Source organism: Passer domesticus, chromosome 1 (genome assembly GCF_036417665.1).
Source record: "Passer domesticus isolate bPasDom1 chromosome 1, bPasDom1.hap1, whole genome shotgun sequence".
NCBI classification, from domain to species: Eukaryota; Metazoa; Chordata; class Aves; order Passeriformes; family Passeridae; genus Passer; species Passer domesticus.
Window position 1 is genome coordinate 111,847,640 of NC_087474.1, and position 22,206 is coordinate 111,869,845.

At 40.5% G+C, this 22,206-nt stretch overlaps 1 protein-coding gene across 3 annotated transcripts; it reads left to right on the forward strand.

Annotated features, from left to right (window-relative positions):
• The first annotated feature begins 5,589 nt into the window (after nucleotides 1-5,589).
• Nucleotides 5,590-11,676, forward strand: ZBTB14 (zinc finger and BTB domain containing 14). Of its 3 annotated transcripts, none has more exons than XM_064434304.1 (3): nucleotides 5,590-5,728; nucleotides 7,899-7,967; nucleotides 8,381-11,676. In XM_064434304.1, exons 2-3 carry the CDS (start codon nucleotides 7,965-7,967, stop codon nucleotides 9,722-9,724), a joined length of 1,347 nt encoding a protein of 448 aa, XP_064290374.1. In that variant the 5' UTR covers nucleotides 5,590-5,728; nucleotides 7,899-7,964; the 3' UTR covers nucleotides 9,725-11,676. The 3 variants fall into 3 exon arrangements, with proteins under 3 accessions (XP_064290374.1, XP_064290383.1, XP_064290393.1); XM_064434313.1 differs by lacking the exon at nucleotides 5,590-5,728 and adding an exon at nucleotides 5,863-5,915; XM_064434323.1 differs by lacking the exon at nucleotides 5,590-5,728 and adding an exon at nucleotides 6,441-6,487.
• The last annotated feature ends 10,530 nt before the right edge of the window (nucleotides 11,677-22,206 follow it).

Sequence of the window (22,206 nt, forward strand, 5' to 3'; positions counted from 1 at the left end):
TTGATAGCATATTTACCTAGGATGACAATATATATAAAAAATATATATCCCTCTATTCCTTCTTCTCTGGGACCTCTCACATCTGTTCAGTGTTCTCTTTCCACTACTATTCCCTAAAGTCTCTACCTGTAGCATTTTTACCTTCAGCACCAGAATACAGGATCACAACTGAATCAGGAAGGAATCAGATAGGAAGATAAGGGCACAAAAGTAAGAAAACAATGAGAGAATGCTGTAAGGAAGGAAGAAAAAGTGAAATTTCATTATACACTTCTGGAACTTGGCATTGGAAAGTGGCATCCATCCTTCTTCACTCACTGTCCATATGGTTCTAATCAAATAAGGGTGTCAGCAAAGTCAAGGAATTGGGCCGAGAATAAGGTAATTGTCAATGAAGGAGAAAGAGAAAGAAAAAAAAAGGAAGAAATATGAGGATGAGTGAGATATAGGGGAGAAACAGAAAAAAGTACTGAAGAAATAGAGTCCAAACCCCAAAACATGAAAAAATATATACCCCTAAAAGGGGTAGGGGGAATAGGGATGGGACATGGAGACAGAGAGGATATTAACAGGGACAGTAATAGGTTCTGTGTAATTATGCAAATTACAGCTAGACCTGACTAGACTATGGGATGTCTTGTGCATGCACAGAGTGTGAACTGCCATGTCATGTTCACATGGCCACATCTTTTTACCTTCCACATTTCTTGATGAACATCTGTCTCCAGGCATTACTACACGACTGTAGATAAACACACCATAGCATTTCTAGTAGAATTTATTGGCAAAAAAAGTATATCATTAAAATGCTCATCTACTTAGAATACAACAGTATTAAGTAAGATTTTACAGATCAGGTTCTCTCGACAGGACATGTGTCCCTTCAGGCATTGGTGCAGACTGAAAGCTCCAAGTGCTGCTCAGTCATTTGGAGGGTGGCATGGCCTCTCACCACCCATTTGTACAGCTTTGCCAGGGGCTGTGCCACCAACCTCCATCATCTATGCTCCGCTCCTCCCCAGTTGTCTCTACTGTTTCCTCTTTCATGGGATGTCTCCATCTCTCTGGGAGCCCCCCAGGAGCCCTGGCCAGCCCCGACTCGGCCGACAGCGAGGGGCCACTCTCTCGTGCCCCGAGGGTGCCAAGGCAGCTAGGCTAGTCGCCTTTGCAGCTGAGGAGATGCTAGAGACATCAGTAGAGGATAAAAGGGCCGACTGTTAGCAGGGGTTAATCCAAGGTTTTATTCAGAGCTCATAGCAGCACCCAGGGGACCTCCTGCTCAGAGCGCCCGGGAGAGGAGCCAAGGTTACATTTAAAGGGAGGTGTGAACCAAAAAGTAGATACACTTGCTGACCAATAAAGAAACTTCAGGGGTGAAAACCAAGGGAATGGACACTTGGGATAGCGCATGGGGTAGCACTTGGCGGGTTGACCCCTGGCCTCTGACTAATCACTTGATGACCTGGACCAAAAATTCTAGATAGAAAGGATGGGATCCTGAGTGATTGACAGAGAGCCAGGGCGGGGATTAGGGGATGATCTCAACAAAGGAGGGGGTATACACAGGTAGAGTGAGGGGGTACAATCAGGGGTAAACCATTTGGGAAAAATAAGGGGATACAAAGACAAAACCATTACAAAGTATAAAAACACACTACAGCAGTGGGGATACTTGAAAATACAGGCACAAGTAAGTGATGCGAAAACATGACTAACTCACACGCAAATTTCTGCCGGGAAATTTGCCAGGTTGCTATGGGAAACACACACTGCAAGGAGCATCTGCTCCCTGACTTCCCTTCTCCATCCTAACACATTCACTTACACTCTCAGGAGGCTTTGCTGTCCTTGCTGACGCACGGGAATATACTAACAGGGTCTATGATTCCCTTTCACAAATACTGGATGATTTGTACCTTCACCTTCTTTTGTGCACTCAGCCTGACAAGAAATCTGACCCATGGAAAATCTGTGTCCTTGTATGATGGTCAATTCTGCAAGACCAAGAAACAATCTCAACACATGAAAACTGATCATGATATCACAATATTTCTATTGTCATTTGGAACTCACACAGATATAAACCTAACCATTTCAAACACACAGGAATCCACAGACACTTAATACATATTTTACACCAGTCATCACTTAGAAAGTATTAGATTGAAGCTTCAGTCTTCCCTGCATGCCATCTCCAATGTCTCATGCCACGAAGTGGCACTTGTCATTCTTCCCTCCCGTTACACAATTTTCTAAACAAAACAAGCACATCCTACAAAGGACTCTTTTCCCTTACAAATATCCCTACAATCCAAACAGTCTGGAAACAGCTTGTTGGTTCCACATAACCACAGCATCTAATGTCTAGTTCATCGGATAGGAAAACAGCAAAATTACTTTAAAGCCTAAATGTTAATCTGTGCTAGCTGGGTAAAGGATAATTTAATAGGAAGGAAGAGTGTTCCAGTCAGATACATGATTCAAACACTTTTTCTGCAGAAGGGCATTTCCAGTAAATTGAAAAATTTTTTTATTTTGGCAACTGACATGACTATACATATTAGCCCACAGACATGCTAGTGGAGATGCAACAGGTTTTATTGTTATGCTTCACCTTCAATAATACATATTTACAATCCCAGGTCTTTTCATCCAGAATTTTTGTGACTTTTGTCTCTTATTTCCAAAACCTAGTGCAACATTCATATGTAATGAAAAATATTACATACTCTACTGGGTTTGTGTGACAACCTTTTTGTAGTGGGGGGAAAACAGAGGTAACTTCTGTGAAAAGCGTTAGAAGCTTCTCCTGTGTCTGACAGAACCAATGCCAGAAGAACCCAAGACGGATCCACTGCTGGCCAAGGCTGAGCCCATCTCTGAGGGAGGCACCTCCCTCTGAGGGAGGTAGTGCCACAAATGAAGCTGTGACCCTGTGGGAAACCTGCACTGGAGCAGCCTTTTTGCAGTTGCAGACCCATGGAGGGAGGAGCCCACACAGGAGCAGGTTTGCTGACAGGACTTGTGACCATGTCAGAGACCCACACTGGAGCTATATGTACTTAAATGACTGCATCCCATGGGAAGGGTCCCACACTGGAGCAGTTGTGAAGAACTACAGCTCATGGGGAGCACTTGTGTTGAAGATGTTTATCAAGGGCTGTCACCTGTGGAAGAGGTCCCATAATGGAACAGGGAAAAAGTTTGAGGAGTCCTCTCCCTGAGAAGGAAGGAGCAGCACAGACAATGTGTGATGAACTGACCCCCAGCCCCCATTCCCCTGTGCAGTTGGTGGGGAGGAGGAAGAGAGAAGAGAAATTGGGAATTAAGTTAAACCTGGGAAGAAAGGAGATGTAGGGGAAAGTTGTTTTAAGATTCAGCTTTTATTTCTCATGGCTCTACTTTGATTTGACTGGTAATAAACTAAAATAATTTCCTCAAATGGAGACAGCTTTGCCCGTAACAGTAATTGGTGAGTGACCTCCCCCTGCCCTTGTATCTCAATACATGTGCCTTTCAACATACCGTCTCTCCCCTGCTCAGCTGACCCTGACTTTGGTGGGCACCAGGCATCCAGCCAGTGTGAACCCACCACACACAGTTAGATAGTAACAAAGATTTGTTGGGGTTTTTTTGTTGGGTTTTTTGTTGTTGTTGTTGTTGTTTTTTGGTTTGTTTTTTTTTATTCTCCACAATCCATAGTTACTGAGTCTGGATATTGAACATATGCTTCCCCTATTTTAGTATCTCAGTGGGAGCTACTAATGATACAATTTGAAACACACAGAAACACACATTCAGCAGTAGCCTAAGATACAGAAAAGCAGAGAGAAAAAATGGATAGCTGTACCTTCTGTAAGGCACTGGGTTCTTTTTCCCATTATTAGTTTAATTCTGATTGCTCACAGCAGAACCTGACCCTAAAAGCTAGGCATATCCACACTGTCAGGTACAGACAGAGCAGGAAGAGAGAGTATTAACAGAATGAAGTGGTGTCATTTGCTGGTCAGTGTGGTAAACCAGCAGCTATGTGTTTCTCAGGAGCAATAAGGTTATTGCAGGAGTGTTTGGGACACTGTTGAAGAAAGAAATAGCGTGTTGTGAAATTGTAAAAGGGAAGGTCCTTCCAAAGTGGAGAGAGTTCTTTTACAGGATTCAGAAATACTTCAAAGACTTCATGCAATTATCAAATGGTTTGGGTTGGAAGGGAACCTAAACATCTTCTAGTTCCAACCCATATGCCATGGGCAGGGACACCTTCCACTAGACCAGGCTGCTCAGAGCCCCATCCAACCTGGCCTTGAACACTTCCAGGAATGCGGCATCTACAGCTTCTCTGGGCAACCTGTTCCAGTGCCTCATCACTCTCACAAGGAAGAATGTCTTCCCTATATTCAACCCAAATATCCCCTCTCAGTTTGAACCCATTACTCCTTGTGTTATTTAATACAGTTAATTCTGCCTTCTGAATGTAAATTAGCAATGTTACTACAAAAACAAGCCTGGAAGTTTTGACTGCCCAGGAAAAATAGGCTTAATTTAATTATATTTAATAGGGGGTGGAAAAAAAATTATTTCAAAAACCCAGCAAAACAAAGTGACCCAGCTGTGGCAAAATTCACTACATATGTCAATACATTACACAGAAAACCTCTCCGAAAATAGTCCAGGAAGGGGAACGAGTTATTAACCCAATGAAAAAGGTCAATCTGTTGCTCCCAGGAGGTCATTCCCCTATTCCAGTGACTTCTTTAATTCGCTGGACTTTCCAACACAACTACTTACCGAGTTTTTCCCAAGCAGTCATGCTGCGTTTCACACCAGCAAAGCACGGCAAAGTTTTATTCACGTACAAACGATTCCAGTGAAAGCCGTGCCACCAGAGTAGCATCTCATGAGATGCTTTTTGCAAAGAAAACCGGAGGCGGGAGATGAGCAGCGCAATAAAAGCCTTTATTCCTTCCTAGCCATCGCGCTGTGCCTTTCAAAATCCAACCCCCGAGCACTCGCACAAGGGAGCGCAGGCGGCTTTGGGTGGGCAGAGCTGTTCCGTTCCCGCTGGCCGGCCAGGGACACCCCAGGGACACCCCAGGGACACCCCAGGGCCGCCCCTCCGCGGCCGCGCGCGGGCGCGCCCCCGAGCGCCGCCCCGCGGCCGCGCCGGTCCCGGCTCGGGGCCGAGCCCGCGCCGCGCTCGCCGCCGTGCGCCGCCTGGCGGGGGGAGGCCGTGCCCGCGCCCCGGGCTCGCACACGCGGCGGGCGCAGGCGCGGCGGGAACGGCTGCGGCCCGCGCGCCCCCGCGGCCCGAGCAGCGGTGTTGGGGGGCCGAGCCGCGCGTGCCCCGCAGCGGGGGAAGGGCGATGGGAACCGGCGCGCCGCGGGCCCCGCTGCTCCCCCGTTCCCCGGCCTCCTCCTCCTCCGCGCTCCCCGGGCACAGGCGCGCCCTCTGCTCGCACCGCGCATGCACGCACACCCCGCGCCCCCCCCTCCTAGAGCGCGCGCGCGCGCGCACTGGAGTGCTCGTGCAGGAGGCGGCGGTGACGGCCGGAGAGACGCGCGCAGGGCCCCCCCCCCCCAAGACCCCCTCCCCAAATTCCCCCCCCCCATTCCCTCCCTCCCTCCTTCCCGTCCCTTCCCCCGTCCCCCTCCCGCGCGGCAGCAGTGGCAGCGGCGGCCCCCCCGCGCCCCCCCCGGGAAGCGCGGCTCCGCGCGCGCGGGCGGGCGGCAGGTAAGCGCGAGCCCTCTCCCCGCTCCTCCCCGCGCCCCTCCCGCGCCGCGGCCGCGCCGGCGCTGCGCTGCGCGCGCGCGCTCTCCCTCCCGCGCACGCCCCCTCCCTCCTCCCCCTCCCCCCCTCCGCCATCCCTCCCTCCCCCGCTCGCCGCCGCCGCCGTTACAGCCCCGGCAGCGCGCGCTGGGTGAGATGGCGCTGCCGCGGGCGCGCCCGCCGCCAGCAGCCCCGGCGCCGCCGCGCGCCTGCCTCCCGCGGGCGAGGGGAGGGCCGGCGGGAGGGGGAGGAGGAGGAGGAGGAGGAGGAAGAGGACGCGTCCAGCGGCGGATGCGCACGCTGGGGCGCGCGGGTCCCGCGCGGCGGCGGCGGCGACCGCCTCAACAAAGGGGCGCGCGGCCGCGTCCAGGCGCGAGAACCGTTGGAGCGGGGGAGGGAGAGAGGGAGGCACGGACGGACGGACGGACGGAAGGAAGGAGGGAGCGGGGCGCCGTCCCCGCGCAGCCCCGTGAGGCGGCGCGGCGGGAGCGCCGGGCTCGCTCCGGAGAGCGGCCGCCTGGCGCTCGCGGGCGCCCCCGACGCCGGGCCGGGAGCGCGGGCGGCGCGGCAGGGGCCGGGCTGGTCCCCGCCGGGAACCCGCCTGCGCCGCGGGTGCGTGGAGCGGGCGTGCGCCTCCGCGGGCACGGGCACGGCGCGGGCAGGCACCGAGCGCGTCCCGGGCAGTCACAGCCCCGAAAACACCTCCGTGCGGCCCCTGCGGAGGTAGCGGCCGTGTGAAAAGCGTGTGGAGGAATAAATCTGAATTGACCAGTGGAATAAGTAACCAGAGCTTTCTTAAATCAGAGCTGGAAACGCTCTGGGCAAGTGCCTGACCTGCTCCATTCGCAAAGGACTAACTTTGTTTTTGCCGGTTTACACACCCTTGTATACTCCGCAGCCCTGTTTTCAGCCAATTACTTCCATAATTATTTCTCTCTTAGTGTCGACAGAACTGCAGCAAAACTGCATACTGTTTAACAGGACGGTGCAATTGCTGCTAGATTATTAGCAGTGACATTTTGCTGCTTGCTTAAAAAGAAAGTATTTTCCCATCTTGCGAAGAACTCTAAAAAATTCCATTAAACGGTTGTTTGTCCTACCATCTTCAATGCTGGACTGATACATTTTCCTGGGCCAGCAGAACCAGACAGCCCATAAATATATACAATATAAATATATACAATAGATACAATATAAATATATGCAACTGTATGTTGCTTTCCGATTTTGTTTCCTTTTGTATATTTCAAGTGTTTACAGACTTACTATCTAGCTATCTTAAAATTTGATTATTTAAGACCAAGAAAAGAGTTTTGGCCATCCTTTTTTCACTTTATTTTAATTTTTCTGTGTAGCCAGGGACGCTTTAGCGGAGGTGCCAGACCTGCAGAGCCAGGTGTTCCCATACTGTGTGAAACACACAGCACCAAGAGTTGCAAACCTGTCATACCTGTCATCTCTTTCTGTTTCATATATGGTTATGGATAAATTAGGATTTACGGAAGAAATTCCCAGGAGATGTGTGCCAGGTGGCACAGGATTTGTTCCGAACCAAGTATTAAATTTCCCTCCTCCTCACTGTGTTTCCCGCTTTGGCACAATTAGATGCCTGTTGAGATTGAATAATTTGAAGTTATGTGTCTTGCATTATCCTTCTGTTTTCCGGTATCTCCATAGTTTGGAAATCTGGTGCCCTTGTCCCTTTCCCTGGTCCTCGATGCTCATCCATCCCTGTCCCTGGTTTGCTGTCCTTTGGGATGCTTGGTCTGCCTGCCAGACCCTCTGCTAGGCTGGCTCGGCTCTCTGGTTCAGCAGAAGACTGATCACCTTCTTGACGGCTTGGTTGCTGCATTAATTGTGGTGATTCCTGCGGAGGTTTTTCATACCTTTAGATATAGGGTGAAGTTAAGTAGCAGGAAAGTGGAACCAGGGAAGTGCGGTAGCCATAGGAAAGTAAACACATGGAGTTGTCCTCTACAGTTGCCTGTAGTGTCACTGAAAAAATAACTGGGTATTTTAACAGCGTATTTTATCTAACTTTTAATAATTGAAAGTGATGTCTTTTAACACTCAAAATAATTTTTGGAATAGATATTATCACGTATTGAAATGTTATTGTCTTCCCATCTTTCAGGCTGAAGGTGGCCCATTCTGAGACTAATTCAATAATCATTTGCTTAGAAAACTTCCTGCATTGTTCATGGTAAGGCTTATATTTGATATTTCAAATTTAGTTTCTCGTGCTGACTTATTTAGAGTATTTCTTACGCATTTTTAGTGTTAACACTTCCTTTAGCTATAATAATGACTTATGAGTGGGGTCATACTTTTACTGAGAATTGGAGTTTTAAAGAGAAGATTTTCAATTTTGTGTAACTGAATCAATAAAGATTTGAATAATTGTAAATTGCATAACCTAAGAAAGACTTTTATACATTCACAGTTTTAAAATCAGTTTCAGAGTAATGCTTTCAAAGTCTAACAGGCTTTTTGTGGTCATTTTATGCAAAAATAAAGTTGGGGGTGCTTTTTAATGGTGGAAATTACTTCATCTCTTGGGATTTTGTGACTTAGATTGCTTTATAAAAGTTACAAAATTTTCCTGTTAATTTACAGGAGTTTTTCATCAGTATGTCTGAAACCATTAAATATAATGACGACGATCACAAAACTGTGTTCCTGAAAACATTGAATGAACAACGTTTGGAAGGAGAATTTTGTGACATCGCTATTGTGGTTGAAGATGTTAAGTTCAGAGCCCATAGGTGCGTGCTTGCTGCCTGCAGTACCTACTTCAAAAAGCTTTTCAAAAAACTTGAAGTTGATAGTTCATCAGTAATAGAAATAGATTTTCTTCGTTCTGATATTTTTGAGGAAGTTCTCAATTACATGTATACCGCAAAGATTTCTGTTAAAAAAGAAGATGTAAACTTGATGATGTCTTCAGGCCAGATCCTTGGTATTCGGTTTCTTGATAAACTCTGCTCTCAAAAACGTGATGTATCTAGTCCTGAAGAAAACACACAGTCCAAGAGCAAGTACTGTCTAAAAATGAACCGTTCTATGGGGGAACCGAATGATACCCAAGATGATGAGGTGGAAGAGATTGGAGATCATGACGACAGTCCATCAGACGTGACAGTGGAAGGCACTCCCCCAAGTCAGGAAGATGGTAAATCACCAACCACTACCCTGAGAGTGCAAGAGGCAATTCTGAAGGAGTTGGGAAGTGAAGAAGTTAGAAAAGTAAATTGCTATGGCCAAGAAGTAGAGCCTATGGAAACAACAGAGTCTAAAGACTTAGGATCTCAGACTCCTCAGGCACTCACATTTAATGATGGCATAAGTGAAGTGAAAGACGAACAGACACCAGGATGGACCACAGCAGCCGGGGATATGAAGTTTGAGTACTTGCTTTATGGTCACAGGGAACACATTGTGTGTCAGGCTTGTGGCAAGACCTTTTCTGATGAAGCACGTTTGAGAAAACATGAAAAACTACACACTGCAGACAGACCATTTGTTTGTGAAATGTGTACAAAGGGCTTCACCACACAAGCTCATTTGAAAGAACACTTGAAAATACACACGGGTTACAAGCCTTACAGTTGTGAAGTGTGTGGGAAGTCTTTTATTCGCGCACCAGATCTAAAAAAGCATGAAAGAGTTCACAGTAATGAGAGGCCATTTGCATGCCATATGTGTGATAAAGCTTTCAAGCACAAGTCCCACCTCAAAGACCACGAAAGAAGGCACCGAGGAGAGAAACCTTTTGTCTGCAGTTCCTGCACTAAAGCATTTGCTAAGGCATCTGACCTAAAAAGGCATGAAAACAATATGCACAGTGAAAGAAAGCAAGTTACAGCAGCCAATTCCATCCAGAGTGAAACAGAACAGTTGCAGGCAGCAGCCATGGCTGCTGAAGCAGAGCAGCAATTAGAAACTATAGCCTGTAGTTAAAAACTAAAGCAGGAACTGTATCAGAAATAATATAAGAAATGAAATGGCGCAAAATCTGTTGTTGATATACATTTAGACTGAGAATCTTTTCAAGAAAGCATATTTTTAGAGGATTTGAATGTTACATAGGAATACATAGCATCGCTTGGTTCTTGGTTAGGATTTTAAAACATTTCAGATGGGTATTCTTAGAATGTGAAACAGTTTCACTGTCACTAGCAGTATAATGCACTAATAACTGCTTTAATTCAAGAATGTGATCAAGTTCTCTATAGCAGGGATCATCACTGGCCGATACTTTGCTTCATCCCATATGGAATACTGAATACAATGTAAACATTGCAATCAGTGAGAATCAGTGAGTTATGTTTGAAAACACTGAGATCTCAAAAATCACAAACATGGAAAGGATTTGGTTTTCATAATTCTTAGGTGTTGTACTTACAATTTTTTTGAGAAGCACACATTGAGTTCCTAAGCTTTTTAATTCCTCCTTTTTTCACCTAATGTAGGTTGGTACAACAGAGTGTAAAGGAGGATGGTAATCAAAATGAAATTGCTTCTTATTCCATTCCCTCAGATATCCTCCTATTTTTATAAACGTGGCAAGTTTTAATAAAATACTTGCTTTCTTGAAAAAAACTCCATTATTCACAGGGATTCTGGCTGGCAAAGCAGAAGTGTCATGGCATCCACCAGTCCCTTCTGTGGGCAAAAATGTCTGCCTCATTTGTTTTTATGTTCACTTTTATACAGGGCCCCAGAGGTGGGACTGGGCCACAAAGGAAAAAGGGTGGAGCATGGAGGTGACACGCTCCTTACTCAAACGCAGTAAAAATCAGTAATAGCTAATACAGCCTGAGGTGTTTTTTTATTATGCAACTTTCAGGTCACCTAACCTAGCACAGTGAAGGCAGAGGAATATCTGCAATGAGCAGGTGACCAGGTGTCACTGCCAGACTCCTGAAGCTGCAGCCAAGGGTGTCACATACCTGCCCTCAGCTCAGCTGAGGCTTGTGCTGTGGCTGATCATACAGCTCATAGGTCCTGTTGAAATTTAAAAGGTTCCACCTTTTGACACATCACCCCTCATCAAGGGGGAGACTTCAGTGAATGAGTTCTTTAAGAATTGATCCTGAGTGAGTGTTCACTATTAGTCAGTTGCTTAGTCTATTTCTTTTAAAACCAGCTGGGGTGCATACTGATAACAATAGTCAACTCACAGAGTCAAGAAAATAAGTGGTCTTTGAATTGCAGCCTGCTACTTGTGGTCATCAAGAGAAGACACAATAACAGTGGCAATGTAATCCAAAGGTATATTGACTCTTTATTTTAAATTTGTAAATACTACAACTGTTGTGAAAACTTCATTTGAAGTTGGAATGGGCAAAAAACACACTCGGGCACATGGTTGGTAACATTGGTCACTTGCGATACCCATAGCATATCAAAGTGTTAGACCAGTTTCTGATAAGTTACTGTGTGGTAGATCACATCTTGCTTTTCTAAATAGAAATTTAAAATAGTGTTTTTGGAACTGTTATGTGGAACTTCAATTATTGAGGGTTTTTTATTTGGTTGAGTTTTTTTTTTTTTTACAGCTTCCTTTTATTCATGAATTCATCAGGTTAAGCAGTTATCTTTAAATGCCAGTAATTGTTCAAACGCTGGTCTGTAAATAAAACATGACCTTAATATTTTAGAAAATGTAAACTTTGGACCTTTACCAATATATTTTTTTAAAATGTTGCTTCATTTTACATTCAGTAATATTAGTTTGTAAACAAACTATACATTTTGTACCTGTGCAACATCAGAGGATGTGTATTCATTACATTTTATTGGTTCTCTTGAGGAACATGATAAATGACCATTGTTAAAATGTTTTACTGTATATGATCATAGATATAAAGATAGTAGGTCCAAAATAGGATCTACTTTTTTTTTCTAAATATATTTGTCTTGCTATGTTTTCTTATCTGAAATTGTGTGCACTTCTTCCTAGGTAAGTTGGGGTTGAAAAGAGTGTACAAAGCAGGTCTGTTGTGATAAGAGTTCAAAAGTGTAAAATGTGAAGAAAGTAAATTTTCTCAAGGTCTGCTATGAAGAATGCAAGAAGCCATGAGCTTAAATTACAGCAATAAACAATTACGTTAGGGGAAAAAAACCCCACCTTTTAAAAGATTTTAGTAAGGAATCACTAAAAGAGAATGCCTGGGGAGGTACTGCAATCTCCACTAGTGGTAACACTAAAGAATGGGTTAGAGAAACATCTATTAGGAATGGTTTAAATATGGTTAGTTCTGCCTTGAAGCTGAGGGATAATCTCCATAACCTCTCAAGAAGATCCTCATCGGGATTTTTTTGGACAGTAATAAATTCAAATGGAGCTCACTGGGACACCAGACACTGGAGTGGAAAGACCAAATTCAAGTATTACAGTTAAAGAAAACTGCTGCTGACTTTTGAGCACACGTAATCAGGTTGTGAATTTGAAATTATTATAGAAAAGCAGGCTTGAAAGAAAAGACTCACAGTGGAAAGTGTGAGAACATTGTGTGTTACATCAGAGTAGTTTCTGCTTTTGTTATGGCTTATAGCTGTAAAAGTTACAGGTGTGGAGGAATGGAGATATCCTTAGCTGAATATATATATTCTTGTTAATCTGCTCTAAACTAATCTGTATATTCTGAAGGAATGTTAGCCTATATATTGTGGAGGTGTGTCTGTGAAGTTCAGGTAAATTTGTCTGCATTTTACAATGCTACTGCTCCCATCTCTCCTGTCTGTGCCAAAAGACATCATGCACAAAAGCAGGTGTGCATCTACTCCAAGCCAATGAGGTTTTCCAGTGTGATAAGCTGTAAGGTATGACCTGTGTTCATGGAGGAATGGGCACATTTTCATTTTTGCTTAGACAAGGACAGCAACTTCTTTTACAGTTTGAGACAGTGGATGAGATTCTGTCCAATTAATATAAATTCTGCTGTTGGTTCTATTTGGGCCAAACTAATCTAACATTCCTTAGAAGATTTTTTGTTTGGATTTTTTTAAGAGAAAAAGGAACAAAAATAACACATTTTCAACTGCAATTATCTGCCTATTTTCTCATCCTAATCCTATTAGCCATGGGTATGCTACTATATTTGGCACACCTCAGTTTGGAAACTAGAAGTTCAGGAAAGAATACTTTTCAGCCCTTCTCCGCTCCCCAGCCCTCCTTTTACTTATCAGTATTAGAAAATTAAGCAAATCACGATTGAGTGAGTACTTGTGCGTTGTTGTTTTTTTTTTTTTCTGCTTTAATATTTTAGAAAGGTTTAGACCTGGTGATCAGAGTTTTAAAGCTTGTTTTGTGAAAAGGAATTCCTCATGCTCACTTCAGCAGCAAAAGTTTGAGGTCAGCTTCTATTTGTACCAGTAAGCTACAGAATGCTAAATACTCCTCAAAATCTTGCCATTTAGGTAGCCAAACTGGACTTCTTTGGAAGATCAGGCCTCAGTTTTCTAATAGAGATTGATTTCATGATTCCATTAAGTAGGGATACTTAAAATTAATAGAGTTGTGTGAAATACAGAATATCAGATTATATCAGAAAGTCTACCCTAGAGTATACTTTTAGTGGCTGATTATCTTTTATTAAGTATTCTATTAATACATACAGCTATGGTGTTATAGAGAACACAAAGCATTTATGAAAGAGACTACATCATCTACTATGTGCAACAGATGACTTTTCTGAATGTAAACATTTACAGATAGATACAGAACAGGATAATTCTGCCTGAACAGTAAAGACAGATCTAAGGAATTTTCATCTTTTTCTGTTAGTCCTTAGATCACAGTAGTGTGCCCAGTCAGCCAGAAATGTGAACATTTCATTAACAATTCCATTACAGCAGTTGGTCTGTCATTTGTCTTCATATAGATCTAAAACAATTATAGTAACATTCTTATTCATTTCAGAACAGATGGAGGATTTCCATGAATAGACTTGTTAAATACGTGTCATAAGAGTTGAGACACCTATTCTCAGGAAGTATTTTAAAATATAATGCAAGAAATCTGAAATAATACAATAGCTAAAAATAGTGATTTATACAGTACTGATATGTTTTCCAGTGTTTCTCTCTCCACTGTCCTTCTATATTATTTTTATTTGCATGCCCTGGTAATTTAGATATTTATAGAACTCTGAAACTTGGTGAACTTCAGTGGTTCCAATATGAACAGCAATGTAACTCTAAAGTAGAAATAATATTTTTAATTCTGGTTAACACATATTTTTAAATGTACTGGTATTTTTACTATTTAGTATCTAAGCATCTAATTTTTATAGGTAAACCTAAAAAACGTGTGGACTGTATGAATAAAGATGTGCCACATCTGATCTGTTTGGTATAGGGGTATCAAAAACCATGGCCAAAGCAGAACTTCTGGATTCCTGTATCTCAGATTCTTTCTATGATTTTTTTAATAAGTCTATAGTTTGAGAGCATGAGTTTGTAAAACATGTGGTACTAACAAGAAATTAGAATTCTTACTGAATCAAAATTCCACATGTATTTGCTTTTTGATAGTACTGAGCCACTTTAAAGAAGTATAAAGAACAGTACTACATGCTACACATTAGGCAATAGATAGATCTAAAGTTGTATTTTCATTAAGAAGTAAAATAAATTCATAGATATGATGCATTTAATATAGATCATCTTCATGAAATCATTAAAACATGAGAGCACTTTTTCTCTTTTTCCACCAAAGCATGAAAGTTTTTGTGTTTAGAAAAATGTGTTTTCTGATGTAAACCCATTCTGTTAATAACCAAAACCACCCGAACACTACAGAGCTTCCACCTGCAGTTTTCTGACCTCCTCCCAGTGGCCTGTCTATACATTTAAGTAATCTGTATATGCAAGCAACATAGAGTATTTTTATCTTTTAAAATATTCTAAAGACCAAGCTTCCCTGCATCTAAGTTTTTATTCTTCACTACTGAAAATCCTTTTTTTTTCCCCCAGGGTAGAGTGTACCACAAGCAGTGCTTACAGGAACAAAGCACTGTAGTGGCATTGCAAGTTGCTCAGACAGGAGAATGGAGTGTAGTGGAGCTCCACTGGTTGAGCTTCCACTAGGGTCAGTGGAAGAACAGCCTCACTTTGGAGCAGCTTAAGCTATTGTGGAACTGCCTGCTGAGACAGTAGCTTTGTGTTTTGACTGCCATAGTGAAACTGCAAACTTGCTAAAAGGGGTAATCTCATTTTCTCTTTTTCTTTTCCTGTTACCTTTTGCACCTGTTTCCTTCTTGTTTGCTTCAGATTTAGTGGCTTTTGTGGCTTTAGAATAAGCCAGTGAAGTGATTTTACATAAGAAAGCAATTCAGTGCTTAAGTGAGTTAGTTTTAAACTGACCTACCTTCTTGAACCAATTCATTAGGTTTGATCCAGAGTGGCAGGAGCACATTGCTGGAGTTAGGAGAAAGAATGGAGCAGGGCTTGCCCAACTTTGGCACCACATTAAATACGAGGTGATGAAGCACAGCACGTGTTGCACAGTGTTTGTGAGAAGCTGCCAGACAACAGAAGGGATCAGACACCATTTCCTTGCGGCATCCTCCACTGCTGATAGACTTTTGGGATTTTCAAGAGGGTGATCTGTGTGTGTCACTTCTGCTTCTTCAGGAGAATGGAATTTGGGGATTGAAGTTGTGGGGAATATTTTTCTCCTTCTCCTTTGTTGTTTAAATTAATCTACTCCTGTTTGCATCTTATCCAACAATTCTGCAGTCTTGAATGGTGGCAAATGTCTCTAGTTAAAGAGAAAAGGTTCTTAATAGAAGACAATAGGTATTTAGTTCACTGAAGAACAAAACTAGAATCCCAAAAGTATGAAAAAAACCCATTTTTCAACATAGGTTAATCTTTGCAAGTATTAGAAGTAAACAATATTCACTTTCTAGTAATTTACATCTATTGTAAATCTGGTTTAGAGACCATGCTGGGAAAAGAAAAATAATCACTCCTTTTAGTTAATGCAGATAATATAAATCCAAAGTATAGGAAGAGATTCTGTATTTCACTAGGTAATGTCAGCTAGACTGCTTTTATAATGACTTAATTTTCTACCTTTTTAGTTTAGCATTCTGTGGCAAACCTAAAATTTGGTTTTGGCTTATTTCAACATAAAAATATGAATCCATTTAAAGGCCTGGATATAAAAATTGTAGGTTTTCTTACATTTCCACTTGGTATTTGACATTAATGAGTTTTGAATGTAATTCTTGAGTTGTGTAGCTGAGGCTCCAGAAGGCATTCCTTGTTAAGAGTTGCCTTCTTTCAGTGTAAAGTTCTTCCCTGGAAATGAGTTCTGTTTGCTGATATTTCTCTATGCATTTAGCAAGAATTTTTTTCCCATTTGAAGTAATCGCATTTAAATATTTCCTTTTTACAAGGTGCATTATTACAGCTATTACTGATTTTAATAATTCACCCAAATTCTTCAGTAACTCTTGTAACAAACATGGTCCCTATATTCTTGCCCCTAAAGTATAAAATAGAACTTATACCAGGATTTGGAGTCATAAGTTTTGTAATGCTGGTGTAAGGTTTCAATCTTTAACTTTGCAGGACTGTACAGGAAATCTTATACTCCTGAAAAGCAGTAAGATCTCTTTGACTGCTTGTATTGGAAAGAGTTAAATGTTAAAAACATTTGCATATGTATATTCTATTTGTGTTTCTGGATTTTTTTATCTGAGATCAAATAAGGGAAAATAATTCAACAGTCCATTTGGAAAGTAGGAAGGAGCAGCTCTACCCTTTTTATTTCAGGGGAGTTAAAGTCTTAACGTAACTGGTTATGTTAAGAATAACAATTATCTACAACTCTATATAGTAACAATTAAAACTTAGAGTTTTAAAGAGCCTGACAGGTTTGCTTATGCTCGAGCTTTGCAATTCAGTCTGCACAAAAAAACTAACCCTGAAATACATGAGAAATGCTTACTTTAAAATGTCATTGCTGCCATAATAATCAGATGTATGTTAGACACAAATGTTTTAATTGAAGTGAACAATTACCTGTTTTAAGAGTCTTAGTCAATGTTTTCGATATGAAGTATAGGTTTAATTTCCCACTTCAATACTTAACTCTTATCCAGATTTCTTGCAGATCTCCCATTGTTTCAAGGGCAGATTAAATGGAGTCAGACAGGAGCTTTGATTTGATGGATGTGATAAATTCTACCAGTGTAGGATTGTCCTATTATAGATACTTTCCAGATGGACATGATTATGCTCTGAGAATCTTGCTAACATAATTTAAACTTTTAGAACTCTACTGTTTTAAATCCTTTCTTTTGTGTCAAAGTTGATGTTTTCAAACATTATTTAAAATTAATGTATTTATCTTGTTTGTCCACATTGCTTAATCACCATTCTTTTGACTTTATAGGGCAAGTTAGGAAGCTGTATTGTGTATTTACCATTTGTATTTCATATTGCTGCAATTCAGTATAATATCCCCATTCTCCGTTCTTGAACAATCTAAGCTATTTAGTAGCACATTCAAATGATGACTTTGGTATATACATTTTACTGACCTTTTTTCTTTTCTTTGAGCCTTAAATTGTGCATGTGGTTTAATATTTAGGTTTACTTTTATCAAAATATATAATTGATTGAGGACTCTAATACTCTAATAGTATTTTTTTCTAAGTCTGGAAATCATTCATTCTAAAGCTGACTTTTCTTTTACTTAGCTCATTGGCTAGCTGTTCTTCTATGGGTCATAAATGCTTCTCTCCATTTAAGTTCCTTGAAAACTTGAGAAAAAGGCCTAATTTTATGACTTGTATGTCAAGTTACACACACCAATAAGCTGTGGCATGATCAGAGTCTTAAAACAGTTTTCATAGAAAAAAAGAAAGACACATACAAAAATATTCATTTTTAGTGAAGTGAAAGTTTTGCTGATAGGAATACAAAAGGTTTGAAGATAAGAATTGCACTTGAAGGACACTTCCAACTCATCCTATGCATTTTCAGTATGGTGCAGAATGGTATGGCCTGGTCCAAGGAGACATGTCAGGAGACAGGTCACAGAACAGTGGTTGTGTGTGAGGTCCTTTAAAACCTCTGCCTATCTTTCACAGTGTCTCTGCTAGATCCAAAGTCATTAGCCAAGGACTTGAGTGGACTGAATTCCTTGCTGTATGAAAGAATTCCTGCATGATGGAAAGACTCTAAATTTTGGACTGTGACTCATTCATCTGTCCTGGTGAAGGGACTGACAACCTGCAGAGGTGTGGCAGGTGGGAACAGCGATCACTTTGGCTCCACTGCACAGTTGTGTATGTGGTAATATTTTAGGTGAGTCATTATATCTTTTATGTAAACCTCCTGAGTTTATCTAGTTCTCAGATTTTTATTGATTGGCTTTTGTTTTGGGTTCAGCTTCTCCGATTTTGACTCCTGTCTATAAGAGAAAGGTACCAATTTACTTTTTATGGGACTGTTGGAAGATAATCATTAATGGGTGGGTGCAAGGCATTCAGAAGTTGTGAGGGTGGCAATATAATCAGCTAGAAATATTACCTAGATAGATGTGGGTGTTCTGGGTTATGTTTATAGGCTGTGAGAAGTCCTGGGGTGGATGCATCTTTGTGATGCTTTAAAAAGCCCAAACAAACAAAACAAAACAAACACCACAAAACTGTATGGCTATTTCTACTAGACTCTGTCTTAAATTTTTTCATATTTGTAAATCACAGCCCTGGAGTACTATGTAGTTTGTCAGATTAATTAAGAAAAATGAATAGACCAATGAATGAAAATACTATTGGCTGCACTTTTCTTTAATGATATTCAGTTTTTACTGTCTTGGGAAATGTTGTGTGTTCTTGCTTCTGGCTTTCATGGTGTCTTCTCTTTGGCTGCTGGAAATCTGTGCACCACTATTCTTCTGAAGCACTCTTGAAAAGGTAACTGTCTTTTCATTTTATTATTGTTTTTAGGAGAATGGCACTTGTGTCTATTTTTATTTTTTCTTTCTACTTTCTCTGTTTATTTTCTACTTCTGTCTGTTAGAGGTATATTAATCAGAGAGATATTAAATGTTATATTTCTAAATCTAGGATCCTGACTATTATGATCCCTGCTGTACAGATTGCAATTTGACATTTCAAATACTCATCTAATGTTTAGATATTTCTTGATGACACCCAGTCACAATTTCCTCTAAGCAGCTTCCTTTCTGTTTCAGTTGTAATATATTGCATCTTGGCTAGTAAAAATTTTAATGTTAAGCTTAACTATGAGGTTACAGTGACTGTAATCATATAATAAGACCATTATGGTCTTAGCCAATATAGCAAAAGACATCAAATAATTCAAGCAGTTTCCTATTCATATTACTTTTCCCTCCCAAAAATCTAGATTTGATTATTAATGTATAAGTGTGGGAGAAAATAAAGAAAAAAGCCTCAGAGATAATTAGTTCTCAAAGGCTCAGAGATAATTAGTTCTCAAAGTTGTAAAAAATAATTTTACAAAATATAATACTTTTTAATGTATTTGATGTAAGACATATGAAATCTTGATTATCTCGTTATATTTATTTTATTATAGAATGTGTTAATTTATATTTAGCTGATTCATTCTGAGTGATTCTTTTAGAAAAGAGTTTAAAATGCTACCTGTAAAATGTTAGTTGTAGGTTTTTTTATCAAAACATTGAAACCTTGCACATTACCAGGTGGAAAGGGCTCCTTCCTGAATAGAGATTTACTAAGCTTCTGAACCTATGTGACCAAATAATTGTTCTCATCTCCATTAGAATAAAGGGCTTGCTTCAGATCTAAATCCACAGAATTATGAATAGCGTGGATGATTTAAAGTGACATCAGTCAACATGATTGTTGTAACTGTCTAGAAATGTTAGCTGTCTGTTAAAAAATTGTTAAAGTTTTTAACTAAGTACTTTGTAAGCAAGCCAAGACATCTTCAAAAAAGTATTTGAAGATACATACCAAAGAATTTTAAGTCCACTGATGTTATATGGAATTCAGTAATTCCTCACTTAAAGATTAAGAATTTAAATTATATACAAGGCAGGGATTGTATAATTACTGATAAAAATATATACAGATTTTTAAAAAGTGTTTTTGTGCTTCCTATTTCATACATGTTGATGGAACGTCTTTAAATATATTGTGTTTAATGATATAATCTCCTTTTTACCAATATACTTAGTTCTCAAGGGATTTTTTTAATAGGTGGGCATAACTAGTGTTGTTTTCCACTTTTCTGAAGTTGAATGAAAAAAAAATTAATAATGCGCTCTTTGTTTCGGGGGTTGTACTCCATTAACTCCACACTCTCTGAGGTGACAATTCACTATAGATCTCTGTCCTGTGCAGTTATTTCAGTGACTTTTTGGATGAATTTGAACTTGTGACCCAATCCAAAATCCAGAAATTAACTCTATAACAAAAACAAGGTCAAAAACCTTTTTGATAACATTTTTTTGTCTAACAGAAAACATTACTTGCTGTTAGCTTTTTGTTTGAGTGAGAAAACTGCAAACTCTAAAATAAAATGCAACTTGTTTGAGTTATTTATCAGATTATAGAAGTTAAAGAAAGATATTCATTAGCATTATTGTTAATGAACTGTATTCTTTCACTAAAATGGTGTCCGTTCTATTTCCAAGTTGCATTTACCCACCTAGAATTTTGCAGGTCACTTACAGACTTTGATATCATTTATTGTTTTAAAAATCTTTTCGCAGCTGCTCCACCATCTCAAAACACAATCCCTTAAAAAACTCATATAATTTGAGACTGTATGTAATGGAAATACATCCAATGGATTTTTTTTTTTTTTTGAGAAGTGCTTTAATACCTTATTTTAATGATGGATAACTCTCCATCAAGCATTAAGGGCCACATAACAGATATATCATAAAAATACCAGTGTAAATTTTCTTGCAGTCTTTTCAGATTATGGATCAATCATGATTTTCTAAAGATTATGGGGTATCCTTCACCTTTCTCTTATGAATACTGAATATTGCTGACTGCATTAGTTTCTGTATTTTGTGTAGGATACTTTTACTAGAAATTCTAATTGAGTTCTTAGGTATCCTGTTAGTTCCCATACTTAAGCTGGTTGGGAATAATGATAGATGAGGAAAGGTTAGAATAGAGATTTTTGAAGTCACATTTTTAAAGGGAACACCATTCCTGAGCAACCAGAGGTGTGTTTATGTTTGTTCATTCAACTGACATCTGAGAGAAATGAAACTGATCCCTGAAATAGAAAAGGAAAACAAATAGCAATAAAGAAGCTGAAATTGCTAAGGGGATTAAAAGGAATATCCAGAAACTGGATACTAGAAATGCTAAGTGAAGACAAATCTGGAAGGCATTCCAAGGAGAAAAGACGTTACACACTTAAAAAACCCAAAACCAACAAACAACAACAACTACAAAAACCAAACAAAAATGCCCTCCCCCCCAAAAAAAACCTACCACCAGATGGTTAGTTTGACTTTGAACGTGATGACACTCTTGAGTCCTTGCTGAAGTATATAAGCAATATTATTTAAGGAGATCAGTGATTTTCTGTACCTGTATTTTAAGAATAAGGCCTTATTTTGAGACTTCAAGTATTCCAGGTTAATTGGAGAATTCTGTGTTTGTGAAATGCTTGACTATGAAAAGAATGAAATAAGCTTGTAAGAGTATCTTAGGTTATGAAAATGTGATTGGAAAATATATTGCATATTGCAAACATATACATGCAAAAATGTATGGGTTTTTTTTAATGTACTTTCTATAATTTACACTGACAATGTTTTTCAAACTTCCTCTTGCAAGTTAGGCTTAAAGAGGAGAGTTAGCTTTTGTAAAGCTTGTCCCATCTGGCTGTGTTTTTCTCTTCTGCTGTAGAAGTTCATGGTCCAAAGGAATCCTGACTATGGGCTGTACAAACAAAAGTAAATTAAACCTGAAACATAAAAGATGGTAGGAAATTTTAAGTAGTCTTTTGCTGTTGACCCTCATTGTCTTTATTTTGTTACTATTCATTATTTTTTATACTGTTTTGCCTTGATATCCTCTTCTATGTGGTGAAATATTCATGTTGCTGCTGTTGGGTACAGCTGGGTAAACGGGCCTGTGAAATCAGAGTATAAATTCCTCAGCATCTGAGCTTTTGGAATCAAAAATGCTGTGACAAACTATGGTGTTACTGAAGCCTGTTACCGGTGCTGTCAGCTTGCAGTGAAAGCCGCGCACCCCAAAATGTCAGGCAGCGGGACTGTTGTCGAGAGGGGTAATTAATTGGGAGCAATTAGCCGGTCTCCCTGCCGGGCAGATCGATCGCTGTTGCCTTTCTCCTTTTTGCCCTTACCCTTGCTGCCACTTCAGGAGTTATGGCAGTGATGGTTCCCTGGTAGAGAGAGAGAGGAAGAGCGTGTG